Raw genomic sequence first — 11,583 nt, 5'->3', positions numbered from 1 at the left:
TTACACAGACTCTAAAATGTCCATGGTCTGACACTGTCCTGAACAAAAACAGTGAAACAAGATTTTAACATAATCTGATTTACTCAAATCTTAATGCTATTGTTCTCTCTTAATTCTGGCATGATATAAGATATACAATATAATTGTAGGTACTCTTCAATTAGTGGAGTTACATAAAGAATTAAAGAGCTATGCTGTTTAATCTACATCAGCAAAATTTCTTGCTCAAAGAAAAGATCTGGATAAATTTCTCCTGAATTTGCTTGGTCTTAACTCCATAAATGATGGGGTTGAGAGTGGGTGGTACCACCACATAAAGATTGGCAAGAAGGATATGTATAGGGAGTGGTATACTGTGGCCCCCAAATCGGTGAGCAAAGAATGGAAAAAAGGCTGGGGTATAGAATAGTAATATAACACAGACATGGGAGCCACAAGTACCCAGAGCCTTGAGCCGGGCATCTTGGGAAGGAATTCTAAACACACTAAACACAGTGCACAGTATTAGGGCATAAGAGATGATGATAAGCACCACATCCAGGCATGTGGAAAACAGAGCCACAATCACCCCATAGTAGATGTTGACTTGGATGCTATCACAGGCAAGCCTGGCAATGCCCATATGTTCACAGTATGAGTGACGAATCATGTTCCTTCCACAGTAAGTAAGCCGATAAACCAGAAAAACCAAGGGGAAACAGATGAGGAAACTCCTAATTATAGAAGCAATGCCTATTTTTCCAATGACTGAGGGTGTTAGAATGGTAGTATATCTTAGTGGATAACAGATGGCTACATAGCCATCAAATGCCATGGCCAGCAATATGGCAGACTCTGCCACAAAGATGAAGTGGGGGAAAAACATCTGGGACACACAGCTACCAAAAGATATACCCCCTTCTTGCAACCAGAAGATTGCTAACATCTTGGGTGTGGTGACAGTGGAAAGAAAGATATCTGCCAAGGCTAACATGGAGAGGAAAAGGTACATGGGTTCATGAAGACTGTGCTCAGTGAAGATAGAAATAGTAAGAGGCTATTTCCTACAACAGCGACTATGTACATGGAACAAATGGGGATGGAGATCCACGTGTGTGCATCTTCCAGTCCTGGGATCCCAATCATGGTGTACCAAATGTCTGTAAGGTTAGTGCACTTTGAAGAGGTTGTCATCTTTTACTCTGTCCTCTGATACTGAACCCTGAAATAGGGTGAGGGAGAGAGAAAGAGAATGAGAATGAAGTATCAGGGCTATTTTATCAGATTAAGTGTGACTCTTGGCATTGCAGTAATTTAACTGCCTTTAAAAAGGATGGTAATAAGTAATGATTCAAGGATGATAAGCCAAATAGACTTCACTGACATGAAAGTTACCATGACTTAATAGAGATAATGCTATTGGTATTGATAATGAAAATAGCAATAATAATAAACATTGAATGGGCTTATAATTTCATTTAGGCACTGTGACCAATACATTATATTTATTGACTTAGCATCATACAAGAAAACTTTATAAGCTCTTGAGTATCATCAGTTTTCCTTCTTGTCTGACTAGTCACTCCTGGTGATTAATAGACACTTTTTCTTTTTTCTCTAGAGCTAAAGAAAAAAGTGTTCAGAATACTGGTGTGGCCTTTTAGGGAGCTCAGTAACAATCATTATTCTTATGATTTAATGTGAAGACTTTCGTTATCAAATGAGAACTTAGAAAGTGTAATATAAGTGTAGACAGGCCTTACTTTGAACAGTGTTTTTCTACTTTAAGAGTGTGCATATTGAAACCATGTTCTCTCTTGTATGGTCCCAGGATTCATGCATTTCAGGTGAACTAATAAATGGCAACCCACTCTAGCACTCTTGCATTGAGAATCCCATGGAGGGAGGAGCCTGGTAGGCTACAGTCCATGGGGTCACAAAGAGTCAGCCACGACTGAGCGACTTCACTTTCACTTTCAATCCTGTGCAAAGCAAGGACTGATAAATCATCATTCTAACACAGAACATATGTCCTCTCATCACTCACATACATTATCTTCCTCCCTCTAATCTCACTTGCCTGCCTCGCTTTTTTTTCTCTTTTCCCATTTATTTCTCCCAGCTTATATTCAAATATCTGTCCTTTCCTTCTCTTCTTCTTTTTTCAGCTCAAATTTGAATATTATTTCCAGAGAAAAGAAAAAAAAAAAAGCTTGTATATAACAAAATAGAAAACGAGTTTCAAGCACTCAAGAATTAAACACACAAGCATTAAATAAGTTAATATTTCTTTAAGCTCACTCTGTATTTAATACCTCACTGAGGAAGGAATCAAATACAGATCATAAATATTTTCTATTTCAAGGAATCCTACCCTTCTGAAGGTCATGAAATGTGGACAACAAAACACCTCCCTTCAAAGAAAATCAGGATAAAATAATTTGAGATATTCAATCACATGTGTATGACACAAAGAAGCCTAACCTTCACTAGAGAGATAATGAAAAGACTCATGGAAGTGTAGTCATTAGCCAGTTTCTCAGAAAAAAAAAAAAAAAAAAAACTTCAGGAAAGAACAGAAAAGACAAACAAAAAGCTAAAGTAAGGTATTTAAATCACTGTAAAAATAAGATCATCTAGCATAAGAAATATGACTGAGCAAGTAGATTGTGTCTTGAAGATACAGAATTTTAAAAGTCAAGCTAATGGCTTCATGGCTTTGAGTTTAGTTTGTCACACGAAGAACTAATTTATTAGTCAACAGTATCTACTGAGTCTCTAATATTTTAGCAAAGTTTTAAGAAGAATATAATATGATAAAAAATTAAGATTTATTTTTCAGAGAAGCTTTTGCTGGTGGGAAGTTCTTTTTTTAAACCTCCTATCTCCCAGTAGCATAGCTAAACAATTCTTAATTACAAACTTTGCAATATTGTTCACTAATACATTTCAATTTCCATGTAGCTATGAGTATATCTTCAGCATCCAGTATAACACATTTTTGTTGAGTAAATATTCTTTAAAAGTTGGTGAAATTTATTGAAATGAAGGAAGATAGCTCTCTAGAGTTGCTCTAGGAAACTTTTCCAGCAGATCAAGGCAGCCAGGAATGTAGCCTTAACAGTGAAAACAGGGTATAGAGAAGAAATACATCAAGAAAAAATGAAAAAAAAAAAAAAAGACTGTCAGGTGATAGGTTAAATGAAGGATAAGTGAAAGGCAATAACATATTTTGAGACATGTTTTGGGAAGAATAATGATACCTCTAACCAATAAAGGGAATAAGCTAGGGGATGCAGAATTCAGAGAAAGTTAATACAAATGTTCTGAAAGTATTAATATTTAACATGTCTATGGAATGACTGAGGAAATCAATGTGACTGACTGACTCAAACTTGCCTAGCACCCTGGAAAGAGAACTGGTCTAGGTATGAGGCTCTAGCTGAGCTTGCCTCAGTTATGCCATAAACAGACTGAGATCTTGGTAGAAGCATTTCACCACTCTGAACTCTCTATATGTTCTAGATTAGAATCAAATTAACTCATAGATGGTTCCCTTCTAGACACAGAAATCTAAACTTCATTTCCCACTTGTGAGCAATCCCTTCTTTAACCTTTCTTCTCCTTTGATTTCCTTGATCCCATTATACCCCTGTCTTCGTACTACATTTGCACGGTTCTGAGTCTTTTCTCCAGTGCTAATCTTATTATTTACAGTGTTATCATAATTGCTGTTATTATTATTGTTATTGCTCTTATTGTTCAGTGCCACCTCCAGACTGTTGTGTTGAGAGTAGAATGTCAGATAAAACACTAGACCTTCACTAGTGAAACCATTGGGCTTTCACTAGCATCTAGTACAATTTCAAGAAATTAGTGAGGATAAAGTCTGATCACAGAATGCAAGACATTAGATGTGTAACAGCTGAAAACAGCAATGATAGGCAACTTGAGAAGACTGGGGCCGAGGAAAGGAAAACAGTAACTAGAGGTATCAAAAGATACTAGGAAGTTTTCTTTTGAACAGAAGAAATAAATATGATGCTTAAAGTCAATGGAGTCTCACGGTAAAGAATTTGAAGCAAGAAAGTGAACATCTTTTGCAATTAAGTTCCCATCACAGAAAAAAAAAAAAAATCATTCAAGCTACCATATGAGTGCTCTGCTTCTTTCCTTGAGGCAAAATGGAGTCAGAAGAATATGGGGTATATGGAAAATTTTCAAAAGACTCACATTTGATCCGGATATTTATAATAAATATCTTATTAGGGGACTTCTCTGATGACTCAGCAGTAGAATCCACCTGCCAATGATGGAGATGTGGATTCAATTCCTGGGTCAGGAAGATCCCCTGGAGAAGGAAATGGCAACCCACTCCAGTATTCTAGACTGGGAAATCCCATAGTAAGAGGTGCTTGGCTGGCTATAATTCATGGGCTCACAAATGAGCTGGACATTAGTGAATGATAAAGCAACAACAAGAATATGCTTATTAGAGTTAGTGTCAAAATTCATACAGACAAAAATAGAGAGGGAGAGAGATAGAGATACTATTGAAAACAAAAGGTGTATAGAACAGAAAACAAATGAATAAGCCATTGTCCAACAGAAGTGAAGGCTATCGAGGTGAGAGGAGAGAAATATTTTATAGCAGGATGAGTCAACTGATTCTTCAGGAAAGTTTAATTTTTCAGAATCAAGAAAAATTAAAGAGAAAGAGGAGAGCTAATCATAAGACAGCATAGTTGGCTGGCAATTGAAGGAAATGATGAATTAATGCACAGGTGGTTCCCAAAGATAAATGGGATCCCAAGGGACCAAAAGAGAAAAAGCAGGATTGGTCAGGGAAGGGGTGGGGGAGGGATGAATTTCTTTCCTGTTCACCTGACACTAATCAAACACAAAATTCTGTCCTGGATCTTTCTAATCTCTTTTCTCCCTAACTACAGGTCTGAAATTATATTCCTCATTTATATATATTTTTTTCTCTTACACTCACTCTATCCACTTTCCTTTCAGAAGTACTTTCATCTTTTAAGTGAATGTGTATTAATATATTAAAGTAAATCCATAAAGACACAGAAATGAGCTGATTTTGAAAACCAGCTTAGATATCAATTCAACCAGTTTCTAAGATAAGTAGAGATATCATGATCCTCATAGCTCACTGTCTAGGCTTCAGAAAGAAGCCTTCAGCCATTCAGTTCTATTCTAAAGATCTTTTAGAACCTCAATATTTTCCATTATAATTTATATTGTTTCCCTTCTCCCCAGTACTCACTGGTTACCTCACTCAAAGCAACTTCTTACTGCAGCAGTGGGATCATATTGAGGAACTGTGGAAGAAGGAGATGCCATAAGCTGTGAGCCAGCTGATCTGAGAGACCTTGGAACTTCGTCAGACACATGTTACGCAACAGACCTCGAGGATTTGTTACTTACCAAGAAGGAAGTTACACTAAATGCTCTTCTTTGAAATTTTTTTCTTCTAATTCCCAACCGCTTATATCTTTCTTTCTCATATTCTCAGCTTGTGATTTAAGTCATAATTTACTATTTTTATTGTTTTTACCATCCTAATTCCATCTTGTTCCAAATAGATAAGAATACAATTCCCCATCAGGGGGAAAAAAAAGCCTCAGTCTATAAAAACCACTATCAGAGCCTCCTGAGATGCCAGTTCTTTCAGTTCTGTGAAACGGGCTTCCACATCCACTACATCTAGCCTTGTGTCTCGACTCCTTTTCTGTTTTAGATAAAATGAGACAAACTCCTTCTGCAATAACTATTCCAAAGAGAGTTTTAACCAGCCAGCTGAAAATAAATAAAGAAACCACACAGAAACCTGTGAGATAGAATGTGAAAAAATAAAAAAGAATCTCAAGAATCTGTGACTAACTATAGTCAGAGCAAGAAAAACATCAGGCCCTTTTCTTCTGATGTTCCCGACTTTAGATTTATCCCAACTTTTAAATTCTGAAAAAGTTCTTCCTCACAAAGACTGGCTGTTTCAAAAGTTATAAATCACCCTCAATGAACCCTTCGTTAACTTGAAAGATCATGGTTCAGCCAGGTAACCAGAGATTCTCATTATTAACAAATATCATTTCACACGCATTGGGCATGCCTCCACTCCAAGTCTTGGGTCTCCTTAAATCATGGCCCTGGGCAGGTGCTATAAGGTAAGCAGATATGGCAGGAAAATAATCACAAATCCTTTGGACTAGGAGTGAGACTAGTATGATATCTGAGACTCATATGATCCCTTCGGAATCCATCAAGCAGTCACCTACTGTCCAATATTGGACACCAAGCCCTCATCACCTCCTTTATTCTACAGCCACAGACTTACAGACATCCCATAAGACAGGCTGTCTGTCCTTGATCTAGGTTCCAGTGTTGACTCAGAGGCTGGTTCTATAGTTTTATCTATCCCAGGAGAACTAAAACCCAAGAGAATTTGGGAATACAGAAAAGTACCTGTGGTCTTCTGAGTTTTTGATCCTTTTATTAAGGTCAAGAAAGACCCATTGAATGAATAAATAGGCTTGTGGGAAGATCATACTTCTTAGACAACCCTGCGGAATTAACAACAGCTGTATTAACCGTAGCAACCCATACACAGACTGCCCTGAAAGACACACAAAAAAATCATAGAAATATAGGATGTTGTCAAGGTTTCCATTTATTAAATGCATGAGCTGTTGTGAAAGTTGGAAGGTCTATTTTTTAGTGTTGAAGGAACTCAATTCTTAGGAATTTGCTGTCTCTCAAGAAACATTAAAAAATCCATGAAGGGGTAGAGCAATCAAATATTTCTAAGACTTTTTTCTTAGTAAAGATGAGTCAAATATATTAATAGGTACTTGGGCAAACTCTGAGAGATGGTGGAGGCCAGGGAGGCCTGGAGTGCTGCAGTCCATGGGGTCACAAAGAGTCGGACATGAATGGGTGACTGAACAACAGCAACATGTAAAGCAATATATGGGGCTTCCCTGGTGGCCCAGATGGTACAGAACCTGCCTGGAGTGCAGACCTGGGTTCAGTCCTTGGTTGGGGAAGATTCCCTGGAGAAGGGAATGGCTACCCGCTCTAGTATTCTTGCCTGAGAAATCCCATGAACAAAGGAGCCTGACGGGCTATAGTCCATGGGATCACAAAGAGGCAGACATGACTGAGCTACTAACCCTTTCACTTTCAAAGCAATATACACTCCTCAAACCCTTCTAACTGTTTAGTTTAGGAAGGGAGATATGTATGTGGGGGGAAATGAGCCTTTAATTTCCGCTACTATTGCCATAGTACTTAGCAAGTTTAAAACATATTTCTGATGTATCAGTACTTTTAAAAACACAATGGCTCCTGATATTATTAGTTTCCAGTGACTAGATGAGGGCATTGAAGTCCTGAAAGTTCATCTGCACATGTAAGAAAGAAATTGAGCTAAAAGCTGAACGTAGGTTTGCCTTTGTCCAATCCCATGCTTTTCTTAGACAACATTGTCATTAAAATTTTAGAGTGACCAACCAAAAGAAGTGCTTTTCCAACAGAACAAAAATCATTAATTTGAAGTCAGAAACTGTCTAGGCATAGCTTATTATTTCTATATGGAAGATACTATGCAAATGGTATTGGAATGTATGGATTATAGTTACACTCTATGGCAGAGATCCAATACCCCATCATGCACCCATCTCAACCAGAATTGCAATATTAAAAAGAAAGACTCCAATTTGAAAGGAATGGGATAAAAAATGTGATAATAGATCTATCAGATTCATCTATATTTCTCTATATAGTATCACCGTGGTATAATCAGACAGAGGTTGTTTCTGGCTTGTGCGTAACTCTATCCTTGGTTCTTTCTGATGTCCACCTGTGGTTTGCCCTCAGTAATCCAATATACCCCAGCAACACAATAGATAATGCAGACTCATCATTAACAACTTAGCCAACATGAACTCATGGTTTTAGGGAACTGAAAGGGCAACAAGATGTATAGTTCATCAATACAATGAAATTCTTAAAGAACTATGGCATTTACAGTTTTAATTGTGTGGCTAATTATTCTTTTGAGGGCTTCCCAGGTGGTACTAGTGGTAAAGAACATGCCTGCCAGTGCAGGAGACTTAAGAGACACGTGTTCAATTCCTGAGACAGGAAGATTCCCTGGAGGAGAGCATGGAAACCCACTCCAGTATTTTTGCCTGGAGAATCCCATGGACAGAGGAGATTGGCAGGCTACAGTCCACACAGTCGCAAAGACTTAGACACAACTAAAGTGACTTGGAACACATGCATGCACATTTCCTTTCTCTCATGGTGGGAGATATGAAATCAGCAAGGGAGATGGCATGTTACAGCAAAGAACACAAACAGATAGTTCTTAGACCAGAAGAAGAAAAAACTAGAGCTTAAACACTATAAAAAATCTTCACATGCATTGATTTGGAGAATAAGCAATATATAAATACTTCTTCTCTACCCATTATTCTAAATGTTCATTGAGAAGTAACTATACCTCATGTTGTATTTTGCATTACATTTTTAATCAAACAATAAAACTCTATCCTGACAGAGCCCTACACCAATTAAATATACTTTCCTATGGCCTTCTCTTCCCTAGGAGAGGCCCTAATGAAACCATCGCTATGAGGTTTATACTAGCCCCTAGAGAGAACCAGAAATTCCCTGAACAGTAAAATTCTTCTGTATAGTAAGGTCAGATACAAGGATGATCTGCTTGGCCAGTGCCCTGCTGGCACTGAACACTGTCAGAAATGAGATAAGGCTATTGAGGAGGCAGATTAGGTTTAATTAGGGACAGAGAAAGCTCTGAATCTACAATGTCTGATCTTCTTGATAATTGAGTCCAAATATCCCTTCACATTGTGCCTTTAGGATATATGTATTTGGGTAAAGTATAGAACCAAGCAGAACACTTTCCTTAGTACAATGGAGGTCCTCACAGAAGCCTTCCATCAAATTTCAAACTTCCAAGGAGGCTTTATAATGAAAGTCTAGATATGTTGAACTTCTAAAAAGGTAGGTCAAATACTAAGGAATTTTAAAATACTGGTGTATGTTTTCTTTCCTGTTGTTTGTTTGTTTACTTCTATACTAAAGTCATGTGGATTACATTTCAGGATCCAAGAAAGTATAAGCAGTCATGACACTGTTTTATGTTGATTTTTCCTTTCAGTGTAGTGAAATTTTTAGAAAGAAAATGTTTCAATATAAGGATTCAATTTTGAGTTGATTCATAGCAAGAATGTTTAAGTTTAACACAGGATTTCTTTAACTCAAAAGACATGATCTACCCTTAAGCGGGAGATTATGTCCATGGGATTTGCCAGGCAAGAATACATGTAGGTAGCATGGATTAACTTTTACTATCAATATTAATAAAAATTCTGAACATAAAACTTACTTATAAAATCAGTACACTGTGTTGGAATATAGTTTTATAACTGTTAGAAACTCCTTTCTTTTCATGATATAAACCCAGAAATTCAAATTTTAAAAAATACTAAAGATATATGAAAATTCATGTTTGGCTCAAGGCAACACAGATAATATATTAATTTGAAAGATGTAATTCTCAGATGTAATATATTGGCAACATGCCCATCACATGATAGATTGACTGTCATAGTATATCAAGTTATTTTTCAAATCAAAATCAACTTAATATGTAAACTGAATAAGAATGGGACTTCTCTGGCAGTCGAGTGGCTATGACTCTGCACTTCCACTACATGGGGTGTGGGTTCAATCCCTGGTCTGGGAATGGAGATCCTGCAGGCTCCACATCATGGGAAAAAACAAAACATGGCTAATAAAATTAAACATACTGGATTTAATATAAACAAAGTTGGCTCTTCACCTTCCCCTTTCTCTTTTATTTCCCTTTCCTTCCCTTCCTTTTATTTCTCATCCTGAATGATTATGCCCTATAACTGTTGGTTGAAGCACAGATGTAGACATCTTCACTGTGTATGGGGTGGGGAGTGGGTATGGCTAATGTGCCTAAACAAGGCGCTTGGTCCTGACAGTTTTGAGAAGGGTGGTTTGTGAGGGGTAGACCAGCATGGGATGTCAGAGCAAGCGAGAATGATAATGATGTTCAGATGGGAGTGGAAGGGAGGGTATCAGCCCAGCAAGAAGTTGGATTCTAAATGTAGTCCAAGTGATGAGCGCCAGAGCCTGAGCAAAGTGGGAAAGGTATATACCTGCGAGAGGTGTCCCAAAATGAAATGTGGACCTGTGTGAGCTAAGGAGGATGTTCTCGCACTGGGACATGGCAGTCTGACATGAAGTTCTGGAACCCAAGTTGGGTGAGGCATCCTCTGTGTGATAGGCGGAGCCATACACAGGATGTCCGAGCCCATCTTCAGTGAGGAGGAAATCTGTACTGGAGAAAGTACAGTGTTACCAAATATAACTCTCCACTATATACAGTAGTTCAGACTCAGTATTACTCCACTGTCTCTATTTAATATGGCATGCAGAATACAATTATAACTATCTTAATATCCACGTCTGCTAAATCACTGCAGATGGTGACTGCAGCCATGAAATTAAAAGATGCTTACACCTTGGAAGAAAAGTTATGACCAACCTAGACAGTATATTCAAAAGCAGAGACGTTACTTTGCCGACTAAGGTCCGTCTAGTCAAGGCTATGGTTTTTCCTGTGGTCATGTATGGATGTGAGAGTTGGACTGTGAAGAAGGCTGAGCACCGAAGAATTGATGCTTTTGAACTGTGGTGTTGGAGAAGACTCTTGAGAGTCCTTTGGACCGCACGGAGATCCAACCAGTCCATTCTGAAGGAGATCAGCCCTGGGATTTCTTTGGAAGGAATGATGCTAAAGCTGAAACTCCAGTACTTTGGCCACCTCATGAGAAGAGCTGACTCATTGGAAAAGACTCTGATGCTGGGAGGGACTGGGGGCAGGAGGAGAAGGGGACAACCGAGGATGAGATGGCTGGATGGCATCACTGACTCGATGGACGTGAGTCTGAGTGAACTCTGGGAGATGGTGATGGACAGGGAGGCCTGGCGTGCTGCGATTCATGGGGTCGCAAAGAGTCGGACACGACTGAGCAACAGAACTGAACTGATTGCTAGTACTGTGCATGCATGCCCAGTTGCTAAATCATGTCTGACTCTTTGTGACCCCTTGAATTGCAGCCTACCAGGCTCCTCTGCCCAATGGGATGTTCCAGCCAAGAATACTGGAGTGGGGTACCATTTCCTTCTCCATTTGCTAATAATATATATCTTTGCATATGTTTAAATGAGACGCAGAGTATATTGGGGCAGCTTAGAATTTTATGTTTATAAGAGGATCTCACATCCTAGTGCTGTGAGATGCAGTATGTTGAATGACTGTGTGTGGATAGTGTCTGTGGTATGATTGATGTCCTACTCTCTTATGAACCGTGGCTTTCTTCTTCTCTTTTTTAAACATGAGTGACTCTGACACTTCATGTAGTCTTAAAGAATTATATAAGACTTAAACTTCTAAGTCCCTAAGAAGTCAACTTCTCTACTCGGGTTCTCTTCATGATAGACTCAGTCCCTGTCTGAAAACATACG

General features: G+C 38.4%; 1 protein-coding gene across 1 annotated transcript; it reads right to left on the bottom strand.

Moving 5' to 3' along the window:
* On the bottom strand, positions 209 to 1,173 carry LOC106503856 (olfactory receptor 52Z1-like). The gene is given in 2 exon segments (XM_013976739.2): positions 209 to 1,023; positions 1,026 to 1,173. Coding segments are annotated over 2 exon segments (963 nt in total).

The sequence above is a fragment of the Capra hircus genome, chromosome 15, assembly GCF_001704415.2.
Source record: "Capra hircus breed San Clemente chromosome 15, ASM170441v1, whole genome shotgun sequence".
NCBI lineage: Eukaryota > Metazoa > Chordata > Mammalia > Artiodactyla > Bovidae > Capra > Capra hircus.
Note: the sequence above shows the minus strand (reverse complement) of the source record. Positions and strands in the feature narration are given on the sequence as shown.